This window comes from Schistocerca serialis, chromosome 1 (assembly GCF_023864345.2).
Source record: "Schistocerca serialis cubense isolate TAMUIC-IGC-003099 chromosome 1, iqSchSeri2.2, whole genome shotgun sequence".
In the NCBI taxonomy this organism is placed as follows: Eukaryota; Metazoa; Arthropoda; class Insecta; order Orthoptera; family Acrididae; genus Schistocerca; species Schistocerca serialis.
This window is the reverse complement of record NC_064638.1, coordinates 386,384,839-386,401,914: the sequence shown is the minus strand read 5'-3', so window position 1 is coordinate 386,401,914 and position 17,076 is coordinate 386,384,839. Positions and strand designations below refer to the sequence as shown.

Below are 17,076 nucleotides of genomic sequence, written 5' to 3'. Positions count from 1 at the left end.
TGTCAGAGACACAACGTCACATATTTCTTTACATTTTTTAAAATTGACAGTTTAAACAGAGATAAAAGAATTTTGCCCATCACAATGAGTCAAAGGCTCAGAGGTTCATCCCTATCACTGTGATTCAAATAGTGTGAATATGAATACTACAGAACACTTTCTGAAAAAGAAATATATGTGCATCATCTTGGACATGAACATAAGGTACACTGGCGTGAAACATCTTCAGATGCCGTCAATATTCAACAACGATGCAAAATTAGTAAGGCTCGTGAACATTTCAAGAACACAAGTTTAAACCATATAGACACAAAGAGCAATGAAATATTTCACGGAATTAAGAATAATACTTATGCAAGATGATACTGAAATGCACACAGTGAAATAACCACCAGATAGCATGTACAAAGCTACAGAAACTTAAAACTGAAAGTAAATGAAAAGCAGTAGAAATAAAACACATACAAATGAGAAGAGTTCACACATACAATTCAATTAAAAGAAAAATCAGACAACTGAACTTTAAATCTACGCCGGAGTAACGAACTTCCTACACCATGTGTTCTGGTTATACCAAGCAAGGATTGGAAAAACTAACTACTCGCACAACATATACTGGTGAAGAAACTATTAAAAATATAAGAAATCGACTACTGAATCTGAAACTGATCTACCAAATCAGACATGTACATCAATTACAATAGCAACACCTTAGCACAATGACCAGTGTCAAGTCCCTCTTAAGACAACCATTTTCACTCATCAGGGGTTCAGTCCAGAGTGATGAGAGCACACTCTCCCTGTAACAAACTTCCCTCAGGTAGCTGGAAGAGATGAGGGGACCTTTCCATCACCAAATACTGTCAAATGACTACAAAAAGGGTACCTATCGTTTTGTCTGGCCTAAGAAAGCTACGTTGGCCACATTGTTACTACCACAGCAGATAGTCAAGTGCTGGATAGCTACCACATAAAAGACAAATTCAACATACAGACTCACTCATTCATTCATTCAGAGGATGAACACAGAGAGGAATTTTAAAGTACAAAATGTAGGTAACATACATAGCATTGGGTGCATACTGGAAAAAATCGATACTATAATGTAGCTCTATGCCACTGAATGGAGACAAACAGGAAGTACAAAGCAAATCACACACTTGTTTGTGTGCACAGCACGAAATGCACCTTAAATAATATGAAACGAATCTAACAGAGACGTTTCAGTATGTTTCAGTTTTACTACCATAGGTCCATAGTACAAAGAACAAAGTATGTGTGCACTGGGTGAACTATGTCAGAAAGAAGGAAGACGTCATTCAAACATTCTTTTGTAAACTGCACCACATTGTGGCACAGTATTTGAAAAAAAATGTAATTATTGATAACTTATGCAATCGGCTTTACAGATTTACGAAATAGTAGTAATCGTAATGATATTTTAAGAGTAATTTAGTTTCCTGAACCAAGCAGAGTTGAACTATGTGGTTCTTACCGCTCCAAAAATTTCATTTTACCCCAAAGGTGGTGACTGCCACCAGGTTTGAAATATTTGGATTGGACAGTCGAATCCAATGAAACCAACTTTATGGGTATTTACTTAAGGAAATCTGATGGTGAAAACACTACTTGTTGGAAGATCACTGTTGTCCCAAGGAAATAGGTAAGGAAAATAAGCTTTAAAATTTCTTTGCTGCTGTGTAAATTTATGTCATAGGTGTATGTTAATAATAATGTTTCACTAATTACAACTGGAGTTTTGTCAAAGTACAACATCTGATGAGAGAATACGGACTGGAAGACATCTCGACGAGAACAGTTAAACTGAGGAGAGCATAAAGGTGAATGAGACCTAGTAGACTGGTAGAACGGACGCTGCTGGTGGAAGGAAGAAGGGTTCCGGGAGAGGAGTCGTTCACTCGTGCATGTTATCCAGCACCCAGTGGACGTAGTCGGCCATGCGCGTGTAGACGCCGGGCATGGTGGAGGCGCCGCAGCGCTTGGAGCCGAACGAGACGACGCCGAGCAAGTAGTAGCGCGGCGGGCCGTCCACCGCCTCGACCTTCATCAGCGGGCCGCCGCTGTCGCCGCCGCACGAGTCCTGCCCCACGACGCCGCCTACGCACATCTGCGTCGGCCCCACCTCGGCGTACATCTCGAAACGCGGCGCGCACTCCGCGTTCGAGACGACGCGCAGCGTGATCGTCTGCAGGATGGGGCTCGGCCGCGGGTCCTCTGTGGACAGCCGGGAGAGCACAACGAGTCAAGCAGGTAGAATTTCGTGCCATCTGATACAAACGACGGTTCATTATCTATATGCAGCATTTATCACACAGAAAAAAATTACACGGCGCAACAACATTACACAGAGAAAAAGAGTCTTGCTGAAGTCAGTCGTAGACAGTATCACCGCATATGGTGCTGAAATACGGGAGCTAACTAAACAGGACAAAAATAAATTGATGCCCTTGAGAGGCATTTTTTATGAAGAAGTTGTCGCACCTCCAAAATAGGTCACATCAGAAACGGCAGAATACGCGTAATTATCTGAGGAAAAGATACTGTTCTCGATGCCATTGACAGCAAAATACGCTACTGGCCATTAAAATTGCTACACCAAGAAGAAATGCAGATGATAAACGCGTATTCATAGGACGAATATATTATACTAGAACTGACATGTGATCACATTTTCACCCAGTTTGGGTGCATAGATCCTGAGAAATCAGTACCCAGAACAACCAGCTCTGGCCGTAATAACGGCCTTGATACGCCTGGGCATTGCTTGGATGGCGTATACAGGTCCATCAGCCCATGCAGCTTCAACACGATACCACAGTTCATCAAGAGTAGTGACTGGCGTATTGTGACGAGCCAGTTGCTCTGGCACCATTGACCAGACGTTTTCAATTGGTGAGAGACCTGGAGAATGTGCTGGCCAGGACCTGCAACATGCGGTCGAGCATTATCCTGCTGAAATGTACGGTTTCGCAGGGATCGAATGAAGGATAGAGCCACGGGTCGTAACACATCTGAAACGTAACGTCCGCTGTTCAAAGTGCCGTCAATGCGAACAAGAGGTGACCGAGACGTGTAACCAATGGCACCCCATATTATCACCCAGGTGATACGCCAGTATGGCGATGACGAATACACGCTTCCAATGTGTGTTCACCGCGATGTCGCCAAACACGGATAACACCATCATGATGCTGTAAACAGAACCTGGATTCGTCCGAAAAAATGACGTTTTGCCATTCGTGGACCCAGGTTCGTCGTTGACTACACTATCACAGGCGCTCCTGTCTGTGATGCAGCGTCAAGGGTAACCGCAGACATGGCCTCCTAGCTGATAGTCCATGCTGCTGCAAAAGTCGTCAAACTGTTCGTGCAGATGTTTGTTGTATTGCAAACGTCCCTATCTGTTGACTCAGGGATCGAGACGTGGCTGCACGATCCGTTACAGCCATGCGGATAAGATGCCTGACATTTCGACTGCTAGTGATACGAGGCCGTCGGGATCCAGCACGGCGTTCATTAATACCCTCCTGAACCCACCGATTCCATATTATGCAACCAGTCATTGGATCTCGACCAACGCGAGCAGCAATGTCGCGATACGATAAACCGCAATCGCGATAGGCTACAATCCGGCCTAATCAAAGTTGGAAACGTGATGGTACGCATTTCTCCTCCTTACACGAGGCATCACAACAACGTTTCACCAGGCAACGCCGGTCAACTGCTGTTTGTGTATGAGAAATCGGTTGGAAACTTTCCTCATATCAGTACGCCATCGGCGCCAACCTTGTGTGAATGCTCTGAAGAGCTAATAATTCGCATATCACAGCATCTTCTTCCTGTCGGTTAAATTTCGCGTCTGTAGCACGTCATCTTCGTGGTGTAGCAATTGTAATGGCCAGTAGTGTACAATAATGGAAAAAATATCGCAGCACCAAGAAGGATTTGTGCTACATAAACGAAATTTCACAGGCGTGTTTGTACATCTGGAAGACAGTGTCTACTCAAATTTTGCGCCAGTCGAGTAAGAATGGCGCTAGTAGCGCCACTAACAGGATGCAAATCAGGTTTACTTTAAATACACGCTGTAACGGTCGCAAACGTTAGTTATCTTTGAGAATGGACGTGGTGAGCTGATGTTAGTCAAGAATGCCTTTAAGGCGGCAAAGACGCCATTATCAGCGTCTCACTGAGTTTGAACGAGGTCGTTTAATAGGGCTCCGAGAAGCTGCATGTTTCTTCTACTACACTGCAGAAAGACTTGGCAGAAATGTAGCCACTGTATATGACTTCTGGCAGCGGTCGTCATGAGAGTTAGACCATCGTGCTCAGCGTACGGTTCCGGCGCCTAGTACTGCATCTGCAGAAGGAATCTGAGCAGCAGTTGGCACGACAGTGACACAACGAACAATTGCGAATCAGTTACTTCAAGGAAAGTGTGCATTCCACTGACCCCAAGCCACCGCCATTTGCGACTTCAGTGGCTACAAGTGTGAGCTCTTTGGAGGGCAGGATGGAGGACCGTTATATTTTTTTATGAAAGCTGGGTCTGCCTCGATGCAGTGATGTCCGTATGTTGGTCAGGAGACCAGTTGAGGGCCTACCACCAACCTGTCTGCTTGCTATGCACACTGGACCTAACCCTAGAGTTATGGTCTGAAGTATGATTTCGTGCGACAGCTGGACACTCTAGCGGTTATCCCATACACCCTGATAGCAAATTTTTACGTCAGTCTGGTGAGTCGACCTGTTGTGCAGCCATTCATGAACAGCGTTCCAGGAGGAGCTTTCCAACAGCACAATGCTCTCCCACATATCGCTGTTGTAGCATCCTCTGCAGAGTGTCAGCATGGTGCCTTGGCGTGCTCTATCATCAGATCAGTCTCCAATCGACGTCATCGAACCATACCTCACCGTCATGCTCATCCAACATTGATCGTTCCTGTGTTGACCGACCAAGATCAAAAGACATGGAACTCCATGCCACAAACTGACATCTGGCGCCTTTACAACACAATGGACGCACGTTTGTCTGCTTGCGTTCAGCTGTCTCGTGGTTACACCAGTAACTAATGTACCAGCATTTCCCATTTTCATTGGCTTATTTCGAGCTTACATTAACCTGTTATTTTCCAATATAAATCTTTTAGATATCCAGAATGAAATTTCCACTTTGCAGTGGAGTGTGCGCTGTTATGGAACTTTCTGGCAGATTAAAACTGTGTGCCGGACCGAGACTCGAACTCGAGACCTATGTCTTTCGCTGGCCAGTGCTCTATCATCTGAGCTATCCAAGCATGCTTCACGCCCCGTCCTCACAGCTTTACTTGCGCCAGTACCTCGTCTCCTATCTTCCAGACTTCACAAAGGCTCTTCTGCGAACCTTATTTTACATATGTTACCTAGATAAATATAATTCTAAAATTTCATTGCTCTGCGTTTTATTGTTGCGATTTTTTTCCGTCAGTCTATTAACTTGGATGACTGCCTCCAAGAATGGGTGACAACCGCTGGCAAAAAACATTCTATGAATGGACACCAGGTGAGCGAAGAAAGAAAAAATGGAAGATCGTCTATAAGATGGATGTAAGATGTTAAAGATGCAAGGAATGCAAGATTATTGGATTGATAGGAAACTGGGAGCTGAGTAGAGGAACACGACCACCATCGTAAACAAGGCGCATATTCTCATTCTCAATCAGAATGAATTTCGAAAACATCGATCATGCGAAACATATTTTACGCTTTTCTCACGTGACATTACTGCTGGTAAGGCTGAGAGGTGCGTCACAATCCTAAGAGTATCATTACTTTGTAAGACACGCACGATCGAGACAAGAGTGCCTGTGAGTGCATTACCAGTATTCTATATATAAAACGTCATGATTCAAAGTATTCTTAGTGTCAGTGGGTAGGTTATGGACTGGTTTGCTTCAATGAAAGATGGGAGAAGAAAGGAGGTATGTTTCTCGGTCATGCACAGATATTATTGATGTTTCGCGCAAAGTTAACATGGAAAAAGGAGGAATTGCAACATATGAAAAAGGTGAATACAAAGTCAGAAATTTTGGACCAAATAGTTCTCGTATTAATCAGTACCTAGAAGCGTGTGTTGTGAGTAGTTACTGCAGAACACTTCTTCAATAACTGCAACAGTCTACAGATCCTCCGAGGAAACTTTCAGCCTATTTATGAGAAGTCTAGATACATTATTGAGCTACCTGTCAGACAAGGAGAAACATTTAAGAGTTCGTGGAGGTTTCAGTGTAAACTTCTTAAAAAAACAGAAAGGAACAATTAACTGGAATCGTCTATTGGGTGTTACAATGTAATTTCAGTAGTCAGTTTTCCAGTTCATATGTAACAAGATAGTAAGATACTGATTGATAACATTTTTATAGACTGTGCTCATACTGAAACACTTATGTATATCCATTTGTTAATCAACTGTCTGATCGTGAGTACAACCAATGAAAACAAACAGTATAGCACCTTACAGCCTTGAGGCAAGTTAATGCAAAGCATTGTGGCTTATTACTGAGAACAGGATATGATATTTTAAGAGTGAACTAACAGAGGAGGCTAATGCCAAATCCACTTTATTCCATAGTATATATGTGTCAATATTAAAAGTTGCTTTCCTAAAATGTTATCCAAGAAATCCATTAAAAACAATTAAGCCATCGATAAGTAGGGGAATTAAAATCTCATGTAAAAGGAAGAGGGAAATTTATACAAAGGCCGGAATAAGTCAAGAGAATTATTAGGCAGTTCTCTGAAAATGGGCCCTGCCTAAATTTTGAGAAAACCGACTATATCACGTTCAGTAAATAGAATCACAAGAAGAAGTGATGTAACACATGAGTACGAGTCGGTAAGTAGGGCAGGAAGCTCCAAAATTTTGGGTGCTCATATTGACGAAAATTTTAACTGGAAGAAGTATATTACTGAGCTTCTTAGGCAATTAAGTTCATCTGCTTGTGCTCTTCGTACAATTGCTAGTCTTGGAACAAAACGAAATACGTCCTGACACATTTTGTACATTTCCACTCAACAATGTCTCATGAAATAGTTTTTTGAGGTAACTCTGCGCTCAGAAAGAAGGTACTGATCGCACAAAAGAGAGCAGTAAGAATAATATGTGGCGTTCACCCACAGTCTCCATGTAGGTACCTCATAAAGAAATTAGGCATTTCAAATGCATTGTCGCAGTTCATACCATCGCTAATGAACTTTATCATAAATAATCCATCACAACTTGAGAAGAAGAATGATGCCCATACCAGCAACACTGAGGAATACGAAATGGCCAGGTGCGATTAGGACCCACCCACTGAGGGTTCCGCACGCTTAATTACGTATGTAGACAGTTCATCCATTCTGGGAATTGAAGATATCGACAATTATTTCCTGTTATCGACAATGATACTGGCAGGTTATTGGTCCCAGCGATCCCAAGACTTCCGAGAATGTTTTAATTTCGAGTTTGACGTCGGGTAACAAATGACAAAAGAAATATTTTTTCGTCTGATATAATTACAAATTAACAATTTTCTAATTCTTTGCATTTACGTGTACTATGAGTCCTTTCTTCTCTGTAAGTTTTGTGATTCTTTGTTAAGGGGGACAAGCCCTACAGATTTTAAGGAGTGAGTTCGCGAATACCAAAATATGTGACACAAATGGCCGTATCTTTTGACTGCATTGACTTAGAAGCTTAACATTTTTGCGCCACTAAAGGACCATAGACTGCAGCGTGTGACGTAAATTTCAGCTTGAGATGCATACAAGTTCCTGGGAAAAGGGGTCTTATCAAACGGAGGGACAGACGGAACATCTGATAAACAATGACTTAATTTTTTTCGTTTAATGTAAGTACAAATTAACAATTTTCGGTTTTTTCCTTTGGTTATAGTGTGAAACATTGCTTCGTGAGAAATTTCATGGTTCTAGTTCAACGGGAATCAAATTGTCGGTTTCATTGAGTGAGTTTGCGAGTGTCAAAATATGCGACATCGTTGGCCGTATCTTTGGCTGCATTGACTTCGTAGTTTACATGTATTACATCGCTAGGTAACTTTAGACTTCAACTTTGTTCGTTGTCTTCCTTCAGAGAAAAAGGACTCTTTACAGACGGACGGACAGACGGGAAGTCTGATAACAAAAGACAAAAAAAAAGTTCGTGTGATAAAATTGCAAATTGTCAAATTTTGGATTTTTTTCCTTTGGTTGTAGTGTGGAACCTTTCTTCCTGCCAAATTTCATTATTCTAAGTCAACGGGATGTACCCTGTAGGTTTTGACGAGTGAATTTGCGAGTATAAAATAATGTGACATAAAAATGCTGTATCTTTTAATTTCATTGACTTAGAAGTTTAAATTTTTTACACTGCTACGAGACAGTTGACCTTAGTACCTGACATAAATTTCAGCTTTTCTGTTCTACCCGTTCCCGATAAAAACGGTTTGCAACAGTCGGAGAGACGGACAGACAGACAGACAGGCGGACAACAAACAACAAAGTGATCCTGTAAGAGTTCTGTTTTTACCGACTGAGATATGGAACCCTAAAAAGACCTTTATTAACAATTATTAAAGCTATCGGTAGCTCAGACAGGTGTTCAGTACGCAGTACCAAGAATTTTTGATCATTTTCCCATTAATATAAAATACCTAACAGCTAGAAAAGTGAGTTTTCAGTCTGACCTAAAATCATTTCTCCTGGACAATTCCTTCTATACCATAGACGGTGCTCTGTTTAAAAGCTGGCAGCCTGAAAAAAAATTGTTTTTAAGTTTAGTTGCATGAGTAGAATTAGAAAACAATGTGTTCATTAATATTGACACTGATCATCTATAGAAACCCAATTAACTAAGTCTGTCAAAATTATTTCGTTAAGAAAATCGTTCAGACCATCTGTGGAACATGTAACTACCTAACTATCTAGCTTTGTTTTCTGGACAATCATGCTTTACGTCTGTGCATATCAGTTTGTAAGACAGTTCCCAAACTGACGCCAGTTCCCAAACATCTTAGTTTCCTGGACATACATGCTTTACATCTATACTATGTTGTTCTTGATCTTAAGTCTCCATTCAAAAGAATAAGAGAGATTTCATGTCGAAAGGAACTACACTTTACTGTAAGTTGCGCGCACAATGAGATTAAAAAACTTAGGTAGAATGGAAGAACTAAGTTGCACTGATATTTGCTACAGTGCTCATACCGATTTCATTTTTTACAGACTTTGGAAATGAGCGCTAATTATAATCGCCTTACAAAGACCAACTCTTCTCCCCTTTACTCATCTCTCTTTCATGGCGCTGCTCCAGTTTGCCACGACCACATGACTGGAAATGGCTCATCCCAGGTACAGCAGTTGGCCAGACGCCTTCTTATCGTCACATCCTAATATACTTTAAGATAAGAGAGAAGGTGCTGTACTTAATCTGTACGCAAATCGTATAAATTTTCATTGTTGCTCTATAGCATTGAAAACGGTGTACAGCAATGTTTACAAAACACAGTAATCAGTTTCAGCAGCCAATGTTGTCACTTTCAGGCTCCAGAATCTACTAAGACAAGCATGGTTGATGTCATAAGATAAATAAGTTGGACATAAAATACTCGTCTTATTTTATTATCATCCACTTCTGTCTGTTTGCCCGTTTCGTGACAATTCGCACATGCAGACCATTTTGGGTTCACATCATGAGCTGTTGACCTTCACAACATTAATATGATAATTCTCAAATCCAGTTCCAGTAACTGTACGCTGTTGTGCTTGCAGAAATGTTACGTGTGCGGTACATTGGACTGGGCGGAAAATTTGATACATTTCCTGCTGTATCGGTCGCTATCCCGCTATCCAGGCGCCGCACTTTCAAATACACGCACCGCCAATCACGCAGCCGCGTTTCCTACAGCCACCGCGAACGATTACGCTGCTGCCAATGAGATGCAAGTATCCCCTCTCCTTGACTCCAGTCGCGGGTGTACTTAAATTCGAACATTCCTGCACTAATCCATTTTGTATGTTTGCCAGCCCCCCCCATGAACCATGGACCTTGCCGTTGGTGGGGAGGCTTGCGTGCCTCAGCGATACAGATAGCCGTACCGTAGGTGCAACCACAACGGGGGGGTATCTGTTGAGAGGCCAGACAAAAGTGTGGTTCCTGAAGAGGGGCAGCAGCCTTTTCAGTAGTTGCAAGGGCAACAGTCTGGATGATTGACTGATCTGGCCTTGTAACAATAACCAAAACGGCCTTGCTGTGCTGGTACTGCGAACGGCTGAAAGCAAGGGGAAACTACAGCCGTAATTTTTCCCGAGGGCATGCAGCTTTACTGTATGATTACATGATGATGGCGTCCTCTTGGGTAAAATATTCCGGAGGTAAAATAGTCCCCCATTCGGATCTCCGGGCGGGGACTACTCAAGAGGATGTCGTTATCAGGAGAAAGAAAACTGGCGTTCTACGGATCGGAGCGTGGAATGTCAGATCCCTTAATCGGGCAGGTAGGTTAGAAAATTTAAAAAGGGAAATGGATAGGTTAAAGTTAGATATAGTGGGAATTAGTGAAGTTCGGTGGCAGGAGGAACAAGACTTTTGGTCGGGTGATTACAGGGTTATAAATACAAAATCAAATAGGGGTAATGCAGGAGTAGGTTTAATAATGAATAGGAAAATAGGAATTCGCGTAAGCTACTACAAACAGCATAGTGAACGCATTATTGTGGCCAAGATAGATACGAAGCCCACGCCTACTACAGTAGTACAAGTTTATATGCCAACTAGCTCTGCAGATGACGAAGAAATTGAAGAAATGTATGATGAAATAAAAGAAATTATTCAGATTGTGAAGGGAGACGAAAATTTAATAGTCATGGGTGACTGGAATTCGAGTGTAGGAAAAGGGAGAGAAGGAAACATAGTAGGTGAATATGGATTGGGGGACAGAAATGAAAGAGGAAGCCGCCTGGTCGAATTTTGCACACAGCACAACGTAATCATAACTAACACTTGGTTTAAGAATCATGAAAGAAGGTTGTATACATGGAAAAACCCTGGAGATACTAAAAGGTATCAGATAGATTATATAATGGTAAGACAGAGATTTAGGAACCAGGTTTTAAATTGTAAGACATTTCCAGGGGCAGATGTGGACTCTGACCACAATCTATTGGTTATGACCTGTAGATTAAAACTGAAGAAACTGCAAAAAGGTGGGAATTTAAGGAGATGGGACCTGGATAAACTAAAAGAACCAGAGGTTGTACAGAGATTCAGGGAGAGCATAAGGGAGCAATTGACAGGAATGGGGGAAATAAATACAGTAGAAGAAGAATGGGTAGCTTTGAGGGATGAAGTAGTGAAGGCAGCAGAGGATCAAGTAGGTAAAAAGACGAGGGCTAGTAGAAATCCTTGGGTAACAGAAGAAATATTGAATTTAATTGATGAAAGGAGAAAATATAAAAATGCAGTAAGTGAAACAGGCAAAAAGGAATACAAACGTCTCAAAAATGAGATCGACAGGAAGTGCAAAATGGCTAAGCAGGGATGGCTAGAGGACAAATGTAAGGATGTAGAGGTCTATCTCACTAGGGGTAAGATAGATACCGCCTACAGGAAAATTAAAGAGACCTTTGGAGATAAGAGAACAACTTGTATGAATATCAAGAGCTCGGATGGAAACCCAGTTCTAAGCAAAGAAGGGAAAGCAGAAAGGTGGAAGGAGTATATAGAGGGTCTATACAAGGGCGATGTACTTGAGGACAATATTATGGAAATGGAAGAGGATGTAGATGAAGATGAAATGGGAGATATGATACTGCGTGAAGAGTTTGACAGAGCACTGAAAGACCTGAGTCGAAACAAGGCCCCCGGAGTAGACAATATTCCATTGGAACTACTGACGGCCGTGGGAGAGCCAGTCCTGACAAAACTCTACCATCTGGTGAGCAAGATGTATGAAACAGGCGAAATACCCTCAGACTTCAAGAAGAATATAATAATTCCAATCCCAAAGAAAGCAGGTGTTGACAGATGTGAAAATTACCGAACTATCAGCTTAATAAGTCACAGCTGCAAAATACTAACACGAATTCTTTGCAGACGAATGGAAAAACTAGTAGAAGCCAACCTCGGGGAAGATCAGTTTGGATTCCGTAGAAACACTGGAACACGTGAGGCAATACTGACCTTACGACTTATCTTAGAAGAAAGATTAAGGAAAGGCAAACCTACGTTTCTAGCATTTGTAGACTTAGAGAAAGCTTTTGACAATGTTGACTGGAATACTCTCTTTCAAATTCTAAAGGTGGCAGGGGTAAAATACAGGGAGCGAAAGGCTATTTACAATTTGTACAGAAACCAGATGGCAGTTATAAGAGTCGAAGGACATGAAAGGGAAGCAGTGGTTGGGAAGGGAGTAAGACAGGGTTGTAGCCTCTCCCCGATGTTGTTCAATCTGTATATTGAGCAAGCAGTAAAGGAAACAAAAGAAAAATTCGGAGTAGGTATTAAAATTCATGGAGAAGAAATAAAAACTTTGAGGTTCGCCGATGACATTGTAATTCTATCAGAGACAGCAAAGGACTTGGAAGAGCAGTTGAATGGAATGGACAGTGTCTTGAAAGGAGGATATAAGATGAACATCAACAAAAGCAAAACAAGGATAATGGAATGTAGTCTAATTAAGTCGGGTGATGCTGAGGGAATTAGATTAGGAAATGAGGCACTTAAAGTAGTAAAGGAGTTTTGCTATTTGGGGAGCAAAATAACTGATGATGGTCGAAGTAGAGAGGATATAAAATGTAGGCTGGCAATGGCAAGGAAAGCGTTTCTGAAGAAGAGAAATTTGTTAACATCCAGTATTGATTTAAGTGTCAGGAAGTCATTTCTGAAAGTATTCGTATGGAGTGTAGCCATGTATGGAAGTGAAACATGGACGATAAATAGTTTGGACAAGAAGAGAATAGAAGCTTTCGAAATGTGGTGCTACAGAAGAATGCTGAAGATTAGATGGGTAGATCACATAACTAATGAGGAAGTATTGAATAGGATTGGGGAGAAGAGAAGTTTGTGGCACAACTTGACCAGAAGAAGGGATCGGTTGGTAGGACATGTTCTGAGGCATCAAGGGATCACCAATTTAGTATTGGAGGGCAGCGTGGAGGGTAAAAATCGTAGAGGGAGACCAAGAGATGAATACACTAAGCAGATTCAGAAGGATGTAGGTTGCAGTAGGTACTGGGAGATGAAAAAGCTTGCACAGGATAGAGTAGCATGGAGAGCTGCATCAAACCAGTCTCAGGACTGAAGACCACAACAACAACATGTTTGCCAGCTGAATAACATTTACAGACTTTCATAGTCGCCGGGGCTCGACATCTTCTGAATATACATTATACTGAAGAGTAACAGATCCGTAAATCTTTCGTATCTGTATATATTCCTACATTCAAAACTACTGTTAGCAACTGATGCTGCAGCCACAGCAACAAAGCTTCGTATTATTTTTACTGTTAGATGTTATGCAGGATAAAATCTGAATTTTCTGTTCATGAACAGCATCTGTGGCTCAAACCAGTATCCACTAAAGAACGACACAGCATGCAAGAAATTTATAATATTTCCGAATTTATCATCACTGAAGTTAACCAATAAGGCCGTTGCGCGCGCAAATTCAATGGCTCTGAGCACTATGGGACTCAACTGCTGTCGTCATCAGTCCCCTAGAACTCAGAACTACTTAAACCTAACTAACCTAAGGACATCACATACATCCATGCCCGAGGCAGGATTCGAACCTGCGACCGTAGCAGTCGCACGGTTCCGGACTGCGCGCCTAGAACCGCGAGACCACCGCGGCCGGCGCGCGCAAATTCAAGCGGCCCGCCAGAGACGGTGTCGAAAGACATACGCTTCGTTTGGTTTTCAAAAACCGAACAAGAGAGAGATGTAAAAATTGAACATCGGGTATGTAGTAAGGATCGAACCCGAGCCAAAGACTGAGCAGTCTCGTGCACTGCCTTCTACGCTATGAGAGCAACTGACGGTCGTTGTATCTCAAAAAATGTTCAAATGTGTGTGAAATCTTATGGGACTTAACTGCTAAGGTCATCAGTCCCTACGCTTACACACTACTTAACCTAAATTATCCGAAGGACAAACACACACACCCATGCCCGAAGGAGGACTCGAACCTCCGCCGGGATTAGCCGCACAGTCCATGACTGCAGCGCCCGAGACCGCTCGGCTAATTCCGCGCGGCGTTGTATCTAGCAGGCCCCTTGAGTTTCCACACGGAGCGGCCTGGTTGGCCAGCTTCAGTGATAATTAACTTGAAAACGGTGCAACGCATCGAATTTTTTCTTAACAATTATTTCTCAGCACAGCATGTCCTGCAACACTCTTGGAAGCTTTCCAGACTGTTACTGATCACTGTGTATAATATGTGAAGTCTGTCAAGTACGACAAGACCATTATTTTATCATACTCTATTAAAAAGGCCAGTATTTAACAAAAGAAACTAAAAGACAAAATGATTGTTTAAACACCTTTCTAAGAGTTTTTTAGCATGAATTTAAAACAATGGCGCCTTCGTACTCTGTAGGTAAAATTAATCGCTACTTCGCATCCGTGGAAATGTATGATAATATTGAATGAGTAAATTTTTTCTTTGTTTTCGAAGTGGAAATGGCGAAGAAGCCTGGAGTAATTTGGGAAACCGCGTCCGTGGAAATGGATGATAATACTGTATTTGTAAAATTTTGTCTTGTGTGTTTTTGAGGTGATCAACAGCTGGGGAAGCAGCCTGGACCAACATGGGAAATTGGCTGAAAGCCAGAACGGGTGTAGCCTGTGTACCAGATCAACAGCTGGAGAAGCAGCCTGGAGAAACGTGGGAAATCGGCCGAAAGCTGGAACGGGGGTAGCCTGTGTACCAGATCAACAGCTGTTAACTTGGTTGGTAAATTTAACCACTGCCTGGTTCACATGCTCGTCTCCAAAACTATGACGATCCACATACAGAGCTACACGGAGTGTGTGTCAGTAGGGCAAGCCCATCACACCACTAGTGTTCGCTAGACAACTGCGGGGGCGAATTGTGATATGACCATTACAGATCGCCATGCGATATCGATTCATTCTTAAGATCAGCATATTTTTCCATTCCGAGCTCGTCGTCTGTGGTCTGTGCGTTGGAAGAGTAAAGCTTCACATCGAGTCACTGGACTAAGGATCCTATTGTAGTGACAGAGAAGTAGGCAAAGCTTACCGCTTCGCTTCCACCATGCCCCCTTGTAGAAAGTCTAACTCAGGTGGCGTCATCTGAATGCCTCACACTACTGCCTCTTATGTGTATGAGAGATGCACCGACGGCGAGCTGAGGGAGTGGGGATGGCGGCACACGCGTCGACCACCTGGTGGAGGTGAGTGGTGCGATAACCAGGACTCTGTGTGCTTGCATCTTGAGCATCGACGCCCTGGCCAGTAATCAAATCGTTGGAGCCTCCGGTTTTTCGCTCCAAAATATGAATTCAGGTAATAAAATTGCTTCGGTTCACCCAGCCTAGGATGCAGACGAACCGGGCAATGGGAGATAACACAGTTTCAGTCCGTTACCTACTTTGGAAAGGAAATTGTGCGTGGTGTACGCATAAGGGAGGGGGGATTTTGCTTTCTTTTTCCAGATTTCCGAAAATTTTGTGCTATTTGTCGGCCATCACGTTAGCAATGGTACCAGATTCAGCCCCTCCACCAATGATTTTTTGGAGGCTGAGGGGAGCTTAGTAGAAAAGAATTTCTTGCGAAATCGGTGATGGTGGTCTGAGTGGCGAGAACGCTGACAGAGAGAGGCAGAAGTTCTGGGCCATTTGTCGCAGCTTGCAGGATTCTGCTGTCTTGGAGCAGAGGTCAGTTTTTGCAGTCTGCGGTAGCACGGTCCGTAATATCAGACCGATCGACATTGTGGGCATTACAGCTGGAGTCCCCATCGATCTTCAGTGGTGTGGAACGCGAAGTGGTCTTAATTAAGGAATCACTGCAGCATTAAACTGAAGTTAATAAGGGAAATTGGAAACCGAAAACAAATGCCAGCACAGAATTCGAACCCCAAACGTTTCTAATTTTAATCAAATGTCTTACTCACTGCGTTATCTGAATTGGGGTTGTGTGATTAATTGAGTGAGTGACTGTGTGTGTGAGTGTGCGTGTATGTGTGAGTGCGCACCAGTCTGAAAAGCTTGTAAGGGTGTTTCAGGGTAAGTTGTGCTGAAAAATAATTGTTAAGAAATTCGATACGTTGCACCGTTTCCGAGCTCATTAGCATGAAGTTAGCCAATGAGGCCGTTGCATGCGCAGATCTGGCGCTCCGCCAGATACAATTGGTGTCAGTTATCGTCATAGCGTAGATGACAGCGCACGAGACTGCTCAGCCTTTGGCTCGGGTCCGATCCTTACTACCCTCCCTATCTCTCTCTTGCTCTGTTTTTGGTAAACAAACGGAGAACTAGTTACGCGACACCGTCTGCGGCGGGCCGCTTGAATTTGCACGTGCAACGGCCTGATTAGCTAAATTCAATGTTAGTTAACTCGGAAATGGTGCAACGCATCGAATTTCTTCCTTAACAATTATTCCTCAGCACAAACTACCTTGCAACACCCTTGAAAGCTTTTTAGACTGTTTCTGACCATCCTGCATATCATGTCGCATCAGCTGCGAAAAGTCTAGTGCTGATGTACCTCAGGTATTAGAAAGGCACCGCTGAAACATTTCCATTGAGGCTATAATAGAACAATGGCAAGAGGCTTGCGTCTGGTTACTTACCGATATCAAAAACTCCCCATCCAGCGACTTCTGTTGGTTCTCCTACGTAGTTCTTTGTTAACAGTTTTCCATGGATCATACATATTGGCATCACAAAATCTGCGAAAAGAATTAGGTATCAACTAGAATGTGAAACATACATATTAGTAAATGTCATCTCCGCAGAAAAAATAACGTACTAAATTTTAAATAATGCACATCATGCAGTTACACGCTTTCGCGG

General features: G+C 42.6%; 1 protein-coding gene across 1 annotated transcript in view; it reads right to left on the bottom strand.

Annotated features, from left to right (window-relative positions):
* Positions 1-1,681: 1,681 nt before the first annotated feature.
* The window catches only part of LOC126474973 (spaetzle-processing enzyme-like), a 105,535-nt gene continuing 90,140 nt past the window's right edge, over positions 1,682-17,076 (bottom strand). Inside the window, exons 5-6 of the mRNA XM_050102533.1 lie at positions 16,854-16,952; positions 1,682-2,235 (exon numbers count right to left, since the gene is read on the bottom strand). Coding sequence (XP_049958490.1) covers positions 1,916-2,235; positions 16,854-16,952 — 419 coding nt within the window. The 3' untranslated portion in view covers positions 1,682-1,915. The remainder of the gene's footprint in view (positions 2,236-16,853; positions 16,953-17,076) is intronic.